The sequence below is a fragment of the Sebastes fasciatus genome, chromosome 9 (genome assembly GCF_043250625.1).
Source record: "Sebastes fasciatus isolate fSebFas1 chromosome 9, fSebFas1.pri, whole genome shotgun sequence".
In the NCBI taxonomy this organism is placed as follows: domain Eukaryota; kingdom Metazoa; phylum Chordata; class Actinopteri; order Perciformes; family Sebastidae; genus Sebastes; species Sebastes fasciatus.
The window spans coordinates 19384304-19402065 of NC_133803.1; the positions used below are offsets into that span (position 1 = coordinate 19384304).

A 17762-nucleotide genomic window follows, 5' to 3' on the forward strand; every position below is an offset into this window, starting at 1 on the left:
GAAATGCATAAGGGAAATAAAAAATCAATCTGTGTTAATGCAGACAAAACATAGAAAGAGAAAAAGCAGTGTGTGGGTGAGCAGTCAGAGTTTGGGGGTGAATAGAAACAAAGGGAGCAGCAGTTAATAGCAGCCTCTCACAGGCTGAGATGACTGCCTGGAGATAGAAACTCTGCAGCATGAGGCAGAGAGACGCTGCGTTTCAGACAGCCAGACGTGTCTCTGCTTCCAGCCAAATCCAACTCAAGCCTGTCCAAACAGCTTTTACAGTGTTGTAGTCAGAGCCGTCGCCAGCCCCGGGGAAGAAAACTGGGCTACACCGACACGTAAACCCAACACCACCTGTCTGTCCTACATATACACATTCTTCCAAAAACATTGAAGATGTTGATATTGCAAATGAACCTACTCTTTGCGAGAAAATGCAACATTTTTCTGTCACAATTTAAGAGGGATGAAGAGGCAACTGTGATGAATTGAAAGCTGATGGAAAAAGAAAGAAGAAGAGGAAGAAGGGTGGGATGAATGGAGGCAGGCTGCTGGTCTCCAAGCAGCTGTGTGATTAGCCTCAATGGATTAACTGCCGCATGCTCCCTCCATCGTCTCTCAGCTGTCAAACACCTCCGAACACTCTCTGTCTGGACTCGACTATCATCCATCTCTTTCCGTTCCACTTGTCCTTTACCTTTAATTCCCTCACCTCCTGCTCCATCTCTACAACTCATCATCCCTTTGTTATCCTCTCCTCATTTAGCGATCACTTCCATCTCAGCTGTTTACATATCAGGTTGATTTTTGATCTGCTGTAAAGAATCTACTACTGCCTGTCTGTCAGACAAAAAGGTAAATAACAGCAGCTTAGTCAGAGGTAGGTTTTCATCAGCATAAAAACGGGCTGTGTGGCAGTTATATACAGTATAAATCTGTTACCAAATGTCAGTGACAAAACAATTATTTATGAATAAAACTGTATCATTTAAATTAGATTTGATCAGAAAATGTACCTGAACAGAAACTTTGTGAACATGCCATAGGGAAGTAAATACTTTACAGCATCTACTTTGATTGTAATGGTATATGTCTGTTTTGTTCTGTATTGTGAAAACAAAGAAGATAGTAAAATTATATAATAATAAAATATGAAGTCAGGGCTGGGCAATATATCAATATTATATTGATATTGTGATATGAGACTAAATATCGTCTTCGATTTTGGATATCGTAATATCGTACTTAATCGTAATAAGTGATGGTTTTAAAGGCAATTTTCTGAATTTACCAGACTATTCTAGCTGATTTATTATTTCTATTTACACACTTACTCATTATACTGTCATTACTGCTGATTATTTATCAAAAATTTGATTGTGCAAATATTTTGTAAAAGCACTAATACTCAATATTGAGTAAAAAATATAGTGATATTTTATTTTCTACATATCGCCCAGCCCAAGAAGTTATACTTGAGTCTGTCCATCACTGTATACAGTCTCTAGGTCTCAGCTATGAGGTATAAAGGAAGAGACCAACAGAGGGAGCTCCTGTGCTTTCATCCCCCTCATGAATGAGTGTCTGGATATAAAGTATTACATCATAGATCCTGAACACCACACTGTGAAAACACCACAACAACCTATTTTCAGTTTACAAGAGCCTCTCCAGTTTCTACACAGACGTAATGTGGTGGGCAGGGAGCAACTTATAGAGGCTTTGTAATGGAGAAAAGAGCACAAAGCAGCTCTTGCAAATCTTCTGCAAATTATTCTTCAACTTCAGGAAATTAAATGTTATGGAGAATCACTCTGCACCTTCTGCAGGTCACATAAACAGAGCAGACGTCTCTCATCTCCATCCAGACTGATTTCCCTTTATCCAAGAAATCCACTCAGTCTCAAAACAAAGAAGCCACTAAGGAAAAAAAGAGTGTCAGACTAAGATTATCTCTACGTGTAATACCTTATCGAGCCTAATCTGAGACTCTGACTGCAAGCAGATGGCACATTAAACAACAACAGGGCAGGTCTGTGAGTCAGAGCACCGGTGAGGAGGGGGTTAAATATCTCTCCATTTTGATGATGAGATCAGTTCATTCAGTAGTATCCCAACCCCCCCATCAGTGCAGACACAAACTGCTTTAAGATATGCCTTTATATTGAAATTCCCATGGCACTTCTGTGTTACCAATTTCAGTCCAAGCGCACCTCCTTCCTAAAGACCCCAGTAATGAAATTGTCAAATCATATTTTAGTTGCTTTTTGTGAGTGGACATAAATGTAACTGATTGTGTTAAATGGGCATATGTTATCGTCTCATATTGTTTGTAGGCCCCTGAATTGAATCGAAATCATATCGTGGCAGATTTTGTGACAGCAGAAAATATTGTATTGTTGTCTAAAGAATCAATATAATATTTTAATATCGTGTTGAAACTTGCGATTTACACCCCTACAAACTGACCACTCATTTTAGATTTTTAGAATGAAATGAAAAGAAATAAAGAAATCCCATAAACATAATTTGGTCCATCACCTTCACCTGACTCTTCCAGATCAGAGCCCTGCAGTGCTTTGATGTGTGAATGCTTTATATACTGTAAGTGCTTTTGACAGTGTTACACAACTCATGGAGTGAACTCAGTAAATGGACGGATGGTGGACAAGGTGCATCTGTTCTGCACACCTGAAGGGAAAAAAACCTACTAATTCAACAATAAGAATCTGCACTTTGTGGCTGATATACTTAGAAAACTATTCAGTCCTCTGAGGTCTGAATTTAGCAGAGTTTTGAGATGAAAAATGACTTATGTATAATGCTATGAATCATTCATTTTTACATTACACACACACACACACCCATGCAGTCACTCCATTTCCCTCATCCCTCTCCTCTGTTTCCCCTGATCCCTCTTCCCCTGTGCAGCAGTGTGTCTGAGATATAAATAAAACAGAGCAAAGTGGAGCACTCTTGCTCCGTCTCTCTCCCTCTCTAACTCTCTCTCTCTCATCCACTGATAGTCCTGAGTTATCTTCTCCCACCCCCACACAGCGTGCTCTATTTCAACACCGTCACCAGCTCCTGCTCCCAGCGCGGCGGTCGCGTCCTCCTTCACACAGAACAAAACATCGCCCCACACCAGCCTCCCGGCGGCTCCTACCTACTGTACTCATTGCCTAGTTCTGGTTCCCACAGGCTCTCCTGAATCACTATCATGTTTCATCCATCCATACAGTGCTGTAGTCGAAGCACACTGATGCACAAGTCGCTGCACACGTGCTCGGATCCTCTCATCCTTATTTACATCACAAAAGCAAACAACAACAGTGATGATGACGTGCTCTGTTGTGGTGGCAGTGGATTTTACAGTGAGAAGGATTTATGGCAGTACGCATGGAGAGATGGAGAACGGAAAAACTGAGGGAGAACACAATGTCTCACAGGGATGTGTTCATCCTGCAACAGTAAACAACACCAAACATGGCAACCATACCCATAATATAACTCACAGGTGATTGCATTCTGCATAATAAATCACCCTGCATCCACCAGTGGACATTTATGCTGCATGGAGGGCCAGTTTAAAGCCATGAATAAGTAAAAACAGACAAAGCAGAAGCGGTTGGAGCTTTTAAATTCTGTGATTTTCTTGATTTTGATCACACTTCTGAACATCTCCAGGCAGATTACTGAGTAGGAATGCAGGCTAAGTCAAACTCACATGTGTTCTTGAGAGGGACCGGGGGTCTCTCCTTGCTCCATGGACTCGTTGGCTCCCATCCTCAGCTAGCTCTGCCCCCCCTGCCTGCTCCTGCTCTCCAGCCACCCTCCACATCCACCTGATGACCCCCGACTCCCCCTCCAAAACTCCCTCTCCTTTCTGATCCTTACAGAGGAGGCAGGCAGCCTGAGTCAGAGGAGGTGAGCACCGGGCTGAGCTTACTGTGCTGCTGCTGCTGCAGTGCAGAGGATGAGTGAGTCCTGCTCGCATCAGGACCAAAGCAGTGGATGATTCACTTTATGCACATCAGCATCCCTATACGAGCGTCTGCTGCTGCTTCCTGAATATTCCTGTTTCTCATCTGGTGGTAAAACAATGCAACACCAGGAGGAATAAAAAAATTTCAAGAAGAGAATAATCCAAAATAAAATAGGATGAAATAATCCTGCTTTCTTGCCGTCTTGCATGAGTGTCTGAGGTGCTTCCTCTCTGTTTGGCTGCTGATATCGCTGAGCTGTGTTGCTGCCTCCTCCCCCCTCTCTCCTCCACTCTCTCCCCTGACTCCAGCCTCCTGTGCCTTTAAAAAGACAAGCAGCTTTTTCTCGTCCGCTACGGCGACTATGCAGGGGAGCCAAACAATAGCAGACCCCCAAAAACCCCCCACTGATTAACAGGCGCTTCCTCTTCCACTCTGTCGGTCCCCTTCTTCAACCGTATACCTCTCAACACTGCCTTTCTCCTGCCAGGATCCCCCTCTCTCACCCAGTGACTTGCACGGTGAAAACGTCATTTTTGTGCCTCCTTTTCACACAATGGAAGCTTCCAGCACTCAGCGTGGCCAACCAGAGTGATGCCCGAGGTAAACAATAGACTCTGAGAAACTATGTGTGTGTGTATCATTCAAGTCAGACCCTATTATATTCCCTTTCATTCAAGCCACTCCACCAGGAACTCTGTACCAGCACACATTAACAAAACAGGCATTATGAGACCACTTTTAAAATATTATATTACATGTATATTACAGACAACCCATTATCAGACTCAAAATGTTAAAGATATGCATCTATATTAATTATAGAAGGTGTCATACTTTGCTAAAGAGGCAGGGACATATGCAATACATTACTAAATGAATATGGTCTGCCTGTTTAAATCCCTGGACGGCAGGCTGGGTTGGTAATCTAATTTACTGGCACTCTCATCAAACCTTGAATTGCATCAAAGACTGGAGAAGCAATAATGACATTCTGTCTAGTGGTGTCGCTCCAATTTCTCTTTTCTTTTAGACATCTGCGTGGGTGACAGACACAGACAATGTGTCCTGCGGGATGGCGATAATACGAGCGAGAACAGGTTCTGCAAAATTCCCATTGATGGGAAAGAGAGGCATTGGTAATATGAGAAGAATAAATCTATTGTACAATACATGGGAAAGTGAGAAAACGAGGTCTCGCTACAATAACAACTCCAGCCTGAAGCACTTGTAGTCGCACAAACTTGCTGTACGCAGGTTTCAGGTGTCGTACCTCAGTCTATGTGGACTAAAAAAGACTGAATCTCCAGTTCCACGTTGAACACAAAACCCAGCGTTCACGTCCAACCTAACTACATTTGAAAAGGGGAGTGTTTGCATGTAAACATGAAGTCCATTAACGGATGTTCACAAAGAATATCGATGTGATTCTAGTCTCGGGTGGTCGATGTTTCACGGCCCGAGGGGACAAGTAAAGACAATGCCCACTCACAACTCCCAACACGGACCCCCTGCTAAAGCCAAAATATTGATTGCTACTGGCATCCCTACCCCCCATACCAGTTCAAAGATGTATCTAGGACAGAAAAGCATGCATTTGTGAAATGCAAGTTCCTATTGTATCGAATGACTGACATTAACATGCTCTCTGTGTTGCTGCTTTAAGAGCCTGACCCCGCACTGCTATTTCAACTGATTAAAAAAGAAGAAATAAAAAATTCAACAAACTCAAGCACTGGAAGATATGGCTGTGGCAGGTTTATCTGAAAGATTCATAACAGCGCTCACGAGGAATCAGGGTCACTACGATCCACATATGTGTGTAGCCTGCAAAGGGGGGTTGAATGTAATAGTGTAGGCTTCTATAAGCAGACTGTGATGGGGCACAACAATTTGTGGTCGCATGGGCGCGGGTTGAAGATTAGTGGGAAGACTGGCAAAACCTTGTTTAGTTAAAGCATGGAAGTATAAAAAATATAACCTCTACGTACCAGTGAAATGGTTGTGTTTGAAAAAAATCCAAAACATGTTAAGTCAGAATTAAATATGATATGATGAGGTCTTTTTAAAGAAGTGTTGAGGTTACTTGTATCATACAAAACTAGAATACCCAAGGAATCGATTGGTACCATGTCAGCTTGTCAGGAAGAACGCTAAATAACGCTAAAAAATTACGCTAAATTTTGGCAAGGAAAAACTGGCATGCCCATTTTCAAAGGGGTCCGTTGACCTCTGACCTCAGGATATTTGAATGAAAACTCTGATATGAACAGAGTGAAAACTGCATCTTATTAGATAAAACAGATGTTGACAATCTGCATAATTTGTAGCTGAAAAAAGGTAATAAATCGCAATATACAGTATCTTATCGCAATACTCAGCATATCGTAAATGTTTAAAAATCGCAATAAGATCATATTGTGACTTAAGTATCATGATAATGTCATATCATGGTTCCACTGGTGATTCCCAGCCCTAACGGGTACAGTCTCAAAGATTGCCAGAGCCTCAAATTAAACAAGAAAAACAAATAATATGCCCCTTAGTTTGGCACTGCTAAACTGAAACATTATTCAACCCTAAGCAAGTAAAAATGCAACAAACCACAGAAAGGACCACAATACCAACACAGCACCAAAAGAGCAAATGAACGATACACTATGGCAGCATAGCAGCTCTGCATGTGACATGCAGTTCAAATAGGTGTTTTGGGGGATCCTAGTTTTAGCTATCTGTGACAGGACTCTGGTTGCCGATCTGCCCCTCTGATCCTCCTGCTGAACAGCTGCTGATCAGGCAGAGTAAGAGCCTGCAGCTCTGTTTCACCAAGACAAGGCTGCATTGCTCCCATAAACAATAACTCATGGGATCAGTTTCCTGAGGCTGCGTCTACAAAACATCCACTCTCAGACTTCATCTGTCTGCATTTACAGTATATCTTCTTGCACCATAGTTTTGAGATTCTGTGGCATTCCTTCTCTTTGTATCATCAAAGTAAATGATAAAAGCAATCAGTGGCACTTCAATGAGAAACCTCAAAAAGAAAGGCTTAGCTACCCATCAACCCATTATCTCAATTGCCGACATGTATTGTGGGCATGTGGAGAAGTAAATGAGGAGGGTTAGCTGTTGTACAATGCAGTGCTTTATATCTGGCTTTCTCTACAGTCTCAAATAGAAAACAGAATTATAATAAATTAAGTAGACGGTTTTGGGGGTTTTCAGGGGAATCCAGAAAAACAAAAGAACCAAGGCGCTCCTCACTTTAGCTGTCATGGCCTGTCTTCATCAGAGGAAGCATGAGTACAAAATGTGTAGGAGTCACTGACAGATTAATTATTAACTCAAAAAAGAAAGCCTGACTTGTGTTTTTTTATTTCACAGAAGGATGTAATTATTACTCATCCAACTTTCTCAATGAGTCATTCAGGAAAAAGCACATCAATTGTGTTTGTTTTGGGATGACTAACATTTCAATTATCACATGGTGAAGGAGGCCAATTTTCTATTGGAGGAGGCAGGTTCAAGGCCTTGTGTTGGCAAGCATTTGCCCAGCTGAAGTGCCCTTGAGGGTAATAGTATAATAACATGCCATATAATAAATGTGTAGCAGCTCCACAGGAGTTGCTTGATACATCATCACTTTATTACCAGTAAAGATTGTATGTTTTAGTTTTCTTTGCGTTGCATATGGCTTTCATACTCGACTAGATTAGTTTATCACAGTGGTTCCCAACCTGGGCTCAAAGATCACAGATGGTGCACCAGGATGTGTCTGCTCTGAGGTTGTCAAAATAAACATGAGATTTGCTCATGTATAACTAAAATCATACACACTAATTTATACAAACATCTGTGTATAAAACTACTTAAAAAGATTTTTTTTTAGCAAAATCCAACAAAATATTCTGCTTCAATCCATATTTGTTGGCATTTAGCCTTCCAAAAACATTTTCACTGTGGTCAAAAACCTATTTGCTCTTCCGTTTGACGCACACAAATTGAGCTCTGCAACTGTATTAACGGGGCGGCAATCTAACAGCACCATAAATGACATTTATTCAACCACAATAACAAAAAAAAATCTATTTTGGCTCTAAAAATATTATAGTGATTTCATTAAGTTGTTACAAAGAAAAGATCATATTATGTATCTGCATTCACTTGGTGAATCCGTGAAGACGTCATCCCTTTATTTATGTTGATGAAATGTTTATATTCAATAAAGAAAGTTGATTTAATAATTTAAAAAAAAACTAATTTAATACACTGAATCACTTTATTCAAATTGAGGATTTTATTCAGGGATTTGTAATTATTTTTAGGGTGAGGACGTCGGAGATGCTTCAAGGAAAACAAGTGGGGAACCTCTGCTTTATACAGCACAGGCACACATGTTGGCGTAGTAACACTTCTGTGTGTCTGCAGGCAATGAGGACAATCTGTGACATCCAATCAGAATACTTTCTCCATGTGTTGGTACTCCTCTCCTCTCTATTGCTACCTAACAGTCCTCTCAGATATCATAAATAATATAACAACAATGCCTCGCCTTCTCAAAATTCAGGTCTTTTCTGAGAAGGGGAGGTGTTTAGTTTAGGAAGCCAAATAGAATCAACTCATAAGCAAACATGTATAATGCTACACAGAAATCAATACATTGTCTTTTCCAAATCGACACTGATGCATACATGAGCAGCATTCAGACAGCAGAGTGCAGACACAGGCTGGCAACATTGGACTCTGTGATGGGAAAACACACTCTGCTGGTTGTAAATGGCAGTGCACTGTGAAAGTGGCTGAGTCACTCCCTCTTATAAAAGTAAGACTATGAAATAAATTGCAAAGCCAAGAATGATTGCAGAGGAATGTTAAGTGTTATCAGTGGGGAAGCTGCTGATAGCGAAATAATGAGGAGCGTTTAAATGTAATCAGCATCGCTGTTATGAATGAAAATCATTGTGTTCTGTAGCCTGACTAGGATGATGCACAAGCAGCTTGAATGGCAAGAAATCAGCCATAATATTTCATAAGTGGTTATTATAGGGCTTATTGTGAAAAAGCGTGGTGTATAAGTGCTCTGCTTTATCCTGTAATGTATAAAAGATCCACATATAAACATTTCACCCTGATGCTCCTGCTATATCCACCATTAACAAGCCACAATTATACAGTATACATTTGAGTTTCCATGACCACTAAGTTCATACATTAGCGAAGCCCGGTTCCTGTGTGTTCATGCGGTAGACGTGCATGGCAATGCTAATCTGGAATTTTATGAGGTGGTAAGACGGGTTGCAGAAATAGCAGATGAGACAGTTGTTCTGGATTTCACTTAGAAAATATTAATAACGCGGTATGTGATGTATCTGTATCAAGGTTATAATAGTTTTTAATTTTCAATTTGTTTTTTATTTTATTTTATTTTTTACTTTTCAATTTCATTTTGTTTAGCTTTAGTTAGTTTTCAGTGTTTTTGTTGGGGCCAGGTATAACGTCTCAGAGGTATGTAGCTATACTGTATATATACAAAATACATGGTTGCAGAACTGTATAGGAATGGCCATAATGTTTAAAGTTTAGTCTTAGCACTACTTTAGTGTACGATGTGAAGCAATTGCAGCACAGCACCATCTCCTAGAAGGTCAAGTCCGTTCAATTTCTCTGATTCAATGTCACAAAAGTTGACAGAAATTCATGGCGTCTCCTTTTTTTTCGGTAGTGATATAAATTATTAAAGCTAAAAAATAAATAAAACTGAAATGAATTTACGTTCATTTTTATTTCATTTGTATTATTTTTTAACCAGGAAATATAGTTTCAGTTTAATTTTTCTTAAAGGAAATAGTTTTTATTTAGTTTCAGTTTACTAAAAATATTTTCAATGCTTATTTTTGTTTTAGTTTACTATAATAACCCTGATCTATATATGGTTAACTCTCTCAGAATTATATTTCACAGTTCCTTATAGGAGTAGTTAAACATTTAGGAAATGTGCTTATTCGCTTTCTAGTCGAGAGTTAGATGAGAAGATCAACACCACTCTATATGTCTGTACGGTAAATATGAAGCATGAGCCTGCAGCTGGTGAGCTTAGCTTAGCATGAAGACTGTTAACAGCACCAGCACCCTTAAAACTCCCTAATTAACACGTTACATCTTGTTTGTTTCATCCACACCCAAAAGTGTTTATGTGGTGTACTATTTCTTGGCCGGGAACAGTTGTCAGGCAACCAGCAGAGACTCCAAGAAGTTACTGCAACCAGCCAAGAAATAGTCCAGCACATAGAGGTGTGGGTAGACAGATTTTGTTACCTTTGGACAGAGCCAGACTGGCTGTTTCCCCCTATTTCCACTCTTTATACTAAGTGAAGCTAACCACCTGCCTGCCAGATACATATTTACCATGTAGACATGTGAATGGTCTCGACCTTCTCACCATACTAAAAAGAGAATAACAGGGAAACAGCATAGATGACTACATTTGCAGGAGTCTCTCTCTCTCAGTTCAGGAGCTCTGAGAATCAACATCTACAAGGTAGTTCAGTGCGCCAGATGTCGATTTAATGCTGTAATTTGACCTGATCTGAGGTTGAAAGGATAAGGACATGGCTACTTTTCGTCAAGTAGGCCTAGTGTCAGCACTGGACAAATCTACCGTGAGGCCTTACAAACGTAGCAGAGCAGAGGCATGAAGGACAGCTGACATATTCACGTCACATTTTTTAACACAACGAATGAGGGATTCATAATGGATTTCACAGTGAAATGGGAAATGACCTCTAATGAACCGGTTCAGTCAGACGGAGTTCATGTTCATACCTTAAAGGAGGGTGGCAGGGTGCAGAAGCGGGGCACTGGTCCTCAGGAGGTGCAGGAAGGGAGGTAGGGGCTGGAGGTGAAGGTGGAGGAGGAGGAAAGCAGGGAGATGCAGGTGGGGTTGGTAGAGCTTCAGGAGTGTGCCTCTCCGGGGGCGTGGGAGGAGGATTGGGGAATTCTGTGGTGTCTTGGAGGTGAGGAGGGAGGGCAGGCAGGAAATGGTGTTTAGAGGTGGGAGGCGTGGGAGATGCAGGGGCACGGTCACCTCTCTCTGCCTGCTCAGCGAGGGAGGACCTGCAAGGGAGGGAACACAGAACATAAACAAACAGAAACGAGAAGGCCAAGTAGGGCGATTCGGAGGACACGCTCCACTTTCCGCTACACAAATCACGGAAGCTTACCTTAAAGTAGAGAAAGATGGAGCACTCTGCTCGTCACCTAAACCTAGCAGTGACTTGAAACTAAAAATGCTCCCTACAACCATCCTAAGAACGCTTTGCAATTTAAATTAGAATGAAACTCCTCTCCTTAGTCTCCTTACATGATAGTCCATGTTTCCTTTGCTTGCTCTACTTGCTCTCTCTAGTGAAGTAGCCTGCTTGAGGATGTCTGGCTCTGTCATCATTGGCCACCTGGTGGAGTGGATTTGGCCCCAATCCAGGCACGTCTTATCAGGAGTGGTAGGCTCTCTAATCTGACAGGCAATGCGATGGACGCCCATGCAGCTGTTCCACACTTGGGGCATGCCTCCTGTTTAGCTCTAAAAATACCTCTTCTGCAGAGGAGAGCTTCAGCATACCTCCATCAACTTAAAGCACATTTACAGTACTCAAGCATCAAGTCAACTGTTGCTGAGCTGCACTTTCTAAACGTCCCTTCCGACACATTTCAGACTGAAACTGAGCTCTGTTATTCTCCATCTCCCTCTCTCCAGTAAAGTCAGAACTTAATAACATTTAATGAGGGCATGCGCTTTTCTTAAGGGCGTAGCAAGTCTGGTTGCTATTATAAAAGTACAACATTTTCTAATTGATACAGGATGGCTACGTCGTAGAAAAAAACGTCCTACAAATCCATTATGAGTTTTTATTTGGTCCCGTTCCTCTCGTTACAAATCCTCAGTTGGTGACTTGCACCAGCAGGCCGAAGCTATACATATGTCAGCATCTGTGGCCAACTTGGCACATGCAGCCTGGAAATAGAAACAACCCAGTCACAACATAGTCAGAGCAAACTGTAATAAGACTGCCACCAAAGATGGACAAAAACTGCTATGGAGCAGATAGAAAAATATACCAAGCGTAAAGAGACACTTGAAGACAATAAGATTAGATGATGGTTCAGTGACTTTAAGGTGGAGATAATTGCAGCTGACCCACTCAGGTTAACAGCTGGAGCTTCTTATTCCAGATATGACGTGTATGATGTGGAAGATGATTTATTACCATGACAGAATGAATGCGACAAGTTATAGAGAGTACATGTGCTCTTTTTCAGCCACACACTCCTTCACGCTAGTGTAGTTTTACTGTTGGCATGAACACCTGGAGGCTGTCCAATACAGTTTTTCATTGCTGGTAATTCAGCAGTGTGCAGGGCGTTACTCAGGGGCACCTCATAAGCACTTCTTGGGGAGGCGAATCCAGATTTTACAAGGCCAGTCCAGGGATACGTAGTCATTTTCTATCACAGTCCAGACAACAAACCTGATTCTCCAACCTCCACTTACATGACTGAGTATTAAAGGGGAACACCACCTAAATTAAGATTTTCAATGTTATTTCCATGGCTTGAGAAAGTTCAATCAATATTTGTGAACATGAACTGCTCTCTTTCTCAAAGCCAGAAACCAGAGGAGTAAGTCTCAAACTTGTGATGTCATAGGGTATAAAGTCTGGATCTGCTCCATAGACAATGAATGGGAGTTTTTGTTTCTTTTCTTTTTTATACCCAAATGAGCTTTATTCTGTTGTAGTGTTCTCAGTTGTGAAACAGAAAATGTACCCATACTCAGATCATTCCTCTGGGTGCTCTCAGTGTCATCTAGAGATCTCTCCACATTCATTGTCTATGGAGCAGCTCCACACTTTATACCCTATGACATCACAAGTTTGAGTTTTAGCACTCTAGTTTTAGGACTTGGGAGAGAGTGTCTTAGACCATAGGAATAACACGTATGAATTTTGAAAATGTCCATAGTTCCCCTTTAAGTAAACAACAGTGACTTTGCTTGTACTGTATTCAAGCCATTCACACACACACACACATGTAGTGTAATCTACGGGAAACAGCTGGATGTGAAACACCAAGTCCAGGCAGGGTGTTTAATGATAAACAGAGAGTTGTAAATAAAACCAGCTGAACTGTACTAAGAAAAGTGTTTTTTTCTACACTGTAATAATGGCAGGACCATTTCTGTCCGGCAGCCAGCAGCTAGCTCATACTGTCCAGACACACACACACACACACTGCACATTCAAAAACACACTGTATATATTGCAAACACATACTTTATATATGAATAATCCACCAATTCTCTTCTGCCACCTGAGATTAAATCATTACTTAAAGGCAGTCTATAGTGTTGTTGAATGAACGACAGACATTACAGAGAGTGTCTACTTCACTTACGCCAGCAAGAAGAGCAAATCAACCTACAATCGCCATGGCAACTAGTCTATTTACAGTACATTGTGGGCTATAGCACATCCTGCTTTCGTTTTACTCCGAAAACATGGATGAGAAATATCCCACATACCAAGCTGAGTAGTCACAGTCATCCCCAGAGTGTTTCATGAGTAAAAATGGCTTTACAAAAGACTGTAATACATTTTATTAAAACTAGTTGTATAACATTAAAAAAGAAATGACATATGGCACTTTTATGCCATATGTCATACAGCATATGTCATACAGCATATGTCATAGAGCATATGTCATACAGAATATGTCATACGGCCCAAAATAATTTGTTAATTCTCCATTTCAAAAGTCTACTCTGCCTGCAAGATGTTTGGAAAACTCACACACAGTAGTTAAACATCAGTTTTACTACTACTGAGTTGTCTCGCCAACCATCAATCAGGCAACCTCCACATCAAGTAGCGGAGGCGAGCACAACATGCTCTAACCTGTAAATTTTTTTTTTTTGAAGCACACTGCTCATTTCGCAACTTTGTTCCTTCTTTTTTGCCTTCGTCTTTCTATTTGTCCCTCCCCTCCTCCCATCTGGTGAGGTCAGCAGAGACAGAGCGTCATTAGCACCAGTTACCTACACACCATCTGTTACATCCACCTGGAGGGACTTAAACACTACTGTAGACACACACACACAGAAAAAATAGGGCACCTACTTCTTGTCAACTCACCCAGATCTCAGCCATGCAGGAATCTATCACACGACTTCAGAGCAAACTAAAAGCAAGTGATGGACTTCTGGTAAACTCCAAAACACCGGAGACAATAAATGTATACGTCCTGGTCCTTCTCTCTTCTCCTGTCTGTGACTCTGACCGACTCTGTCACACACACTCGCGCCTCAGCACATGCTCAAGTGTTTCTTTTAACTCTGGCTTTTGTTCCACTCTGTCTGGTCTGTGCAAATGACTTCAGTGGGGCTGAGTGCCTGCCTAAATTCCTCCCACTACAGGCTTCAGTTCACAAAGCTACACAGACTGAGCAGGACTGACAGCTAGGACGGCCTCTGGGGGGCGGGGAAATAACCATATGTACACACACACACACACACACACACACACATATATACATCTCTGACCATGCAGTCACATTTCTGTCTCTGGCACTCATACGCGTGTGTAACTTTATCTATTGATGAAACCTATAGTGGAAATAGCACTGTCACTCCTCCTCCCTCCTACTCTGAACAAACCTTTATGTCTCCAACAGCAGTGATGGGACAAGTGTTGTGACTGACAGGCAGCAAGTGCTACTCTGGCATGTGGTATGGCTCCTGGGCATGCAGAAAACGGCAGGAGGGAGCGACAACTCAAGAGAGATAACTGAGGAAACGCTAAAGCAAAGTGAAAAGAAATCAGCAGCAATGATTTAACTTAATTTGTCCCAAAAGACATTACTCACATAATAAATAAACTGGAAAGATGCACAACGAACAGTCTAGTGCAATATGAAGTTTTTCCGTAAAAGAATGACATACATGGAAAGTTAGTCCAGCTAAAGCTGTTAAAATGCTTAAATAAATACTGAATCCCCACACGGAGGACAAACTGGTTTACTATGTGTATTTAACTTAACAACATGAAGGGCTCACTGCCGTTTCACCAACCGGTACAAATGTGAAACCGCAGCAGACAGCAACAACCTACCAGACGCCCTCGAGGTGTCTGAAAGCCAAACAAAAGCCACCAAGGGGACTCTCCGAGCGCATGGAAATCCATTTTAACTGTGTGACAGGCAGAGCCGCTGAGCTGTAAAGCACAAGTCCCCCTGCGATTTCACGAGTAAATTAGCTGCAACACAATGTCTCGGATACATCACTGTAATGGAAATGTTACGAGAAAGTTTTAGGAAAACTATCAGGTCTAAAAGGTCACATACAAATCATTCTGATGTCTGGTTTCCTGTTGGAAAACCAGTCGACCACAAAATTACCAGTCTCCCTGTAAACCTGTTGTTCTTAATGGGAAAAGGCTATAATCCTTAGATTTTAGTCCATTGAGGATTACAAGGACATGTGTTTTTAGGGCTGCCAAAGTTAACGCGATAATAACGTGTTGATGCGAATTAGTTTTAATGCCACTAATTTCTTTAACGCACCTTGTGCTTTTTAGGTTGTAGCAGGCTCAGTTTTATGGCTAGAGTGAATATACTGGCATCATATGAAACTAGAAAAACCTAAGGAATCCACTGGTAACAACCGTGTCATACTAGCTTGTCAAGAAGGACGCTAAATAAAACGCCTAACTTACACAAATTTTTGGCAAGGAGAAACTGATTTGGTCGTTTTCAAAGCGGTCCCTTGACCTCTGACGTCAAGATATGTGAATAAAAATGGGTTCTCTGGGTTCCCAGAAGTCTCTCCTTTACAGACATTACCCACTTTATGATAATCACATATAGTCAAGTCAGCACACTGACACACTGACAGCTGTTGTTGCCTTTTGGGCTTGAGTTTGCCATGTTATGATTTGAGCATATTTCTTATGCTAAATGCAGTACCTGTGAGGGTTTCTGGACAATATTTATCATTATTTTGTGTTGTTAATTGATATCCAATAATAAATATGTGCATACAGTACATTTTTTGCATAAAGTAAGCATATTTGCCCACTCCCATGTTGATAAGAGTATTAAATCTCCCTTTAAGTTACATTTTGAACAGATAAAAAATGTGCAATTCATTTGTGATTAATCGCATTTAACTATTTTAATCAATTGACAGCCCTAGTGTTTTTTTTATCTAGACTCTGACTGAGCTTTGAAAGAGCAGCAGCCTTATAGGGAAATATTAGTAAGTAAAGTAAGTAAGTAAGTATTACTTATTAAGTACATATTACTCCACAAACTGGTAAAGTAGGCTTTCACTGGAAACTAGTGTGGGACAATGAGTGGAAGTTCTTGTTTGCTGTTAAAAGAACGATTTTCAGGAAACACTCATTATGTATTAATCTTAAGATTTTACAAAGACACTCACCCGCTCTCCTGTAAGTCCTCAGCAGGTTCCTGGACTGTTTCTGCCGCTGCAGTTTCCTCAGCTGGCACTTTAAACGGCTCCTCAGGTGGGATCTCTACAGGTTTTTCCACTGGCTCCTCTGGCAGCTCACTGATCAGCTCTGGTTCTGGGAGCTCTGTTGCCGTCTTTGTTGGCTCTGGTTCCTCATTTTTTGTTGGTTCTGGGAGCTCTTCTGTGGTTTTTATTGGTTCTAGGAGCTCAGCTAGCTGCTTCACTATCTCTGAAGAAGTTACTTGCTCCCCTTTTGGTTCTGGGAGCTTTTCTGGAGGCTCTTCTTTCTTGGTTGGTTGTGAGAGCTCTACTTTCTTTGCTTCTTCTGGGAGCTCTACATTTGTGCTCTGTGTTGGTTTTGGGAGATCTAATGTCAGCTCGGTTGGTTCTGGGAGCTCTGCCGTCTGCTGCGTTGGTTGTAGGAGCTCTACTGTCAGCTCGGTTGGTTCTGGGAGCTCTGCCGTCTGCTGTGTTGGTTGTAGGAGCTCTATTGTTGGCTTGGTTGGTTCTGGAAGCTCTTCTGGAGGCTCTTCTTCTTTCTTCGTTGGTTCTGAGAGCTGCACTTTCTTTGCTTCTTCTGGGAGCTCTATCTTTTTGCTCTGCGTTGGTTCTAGGAGGTCTGCTGTCTTTTTTAAAGGTTCAGGTAGATCCACCGGCTTCTTCAAGGGAAGATTCAGAGGTAGAATCTCTGTTTTCTTCTCTGCTGCTTGCTCCGGTGGTGGGATCTCCTCCTGTGTCAGAGGAGCAGCTATCTCCTCAGTCGGAGTAAGAAACTCTAGTTCAGGAGAATCCAGGGATGGGAGGGGTCTGGAAAAACAACACAAGAGAAGAGGGGGGTTGTGGGATTTGTTGTTTAGTTTACAGCACATGCACAAGGAATGATTGACAACTGACAAATGTGCTAGTTCGGGTGGCTACGGGGGCTCTTGTCCCTACAAGAGTGTGTGTGTGTGTGTGTGTGTGCAGAAGTACTGTAGGTACATGTGTGTGTGTGTTTGTGTTGCTGTTGCATTGTGTTTAGCAGTGTGAGAAAAGGCTCATTCTTGCCCTGGAGAGCAGGGCCGATGTCACAGCTGATGTCATCCTTTGAATATAAAGGGCTGCATTACTTCCATTAGACTTCAACAGGCACAGTCATCTGACCCGAGCTCGAGTCAATACAAAGTGAAGCTCTGTGTTTACCTCCTCATTCATATTCATTGTCACGCTGCTCTCTGTAATATCACTCCAAACAAACCCTGGATGTGGTGTTACTGGAATGCTAAAAAACT

At 41.6% G+C, this 17762-nt stretch overlaps 1 protein-coding gene across 1 annotated transcript in view; it reads right to left on the bottom strand.

The window, feature by feature from the left end:
* Nucleotides 1-17762, bottom strand: part of tacc2 (transforming, acidic coiled-coil containing protein 2) — a 59592-nt gene that overhangs the window by 20326 nt on the left and 21504 nt on the right. The window contains exons 6-7 of the mRNA XM_074646493.1: nt 16462-17298; nt 10794-11084 (exon numbers count right to left, since the gene is read on the bottom strand). Coding sequence (XP_074502594.1) covers nt 10794-11084; nt 16462-17298 — 1128 coding nt within the window. The remainder of the gene's footprint in view (nt 1-10793; nt 11085-16461; nt 17299-17762) is intronic.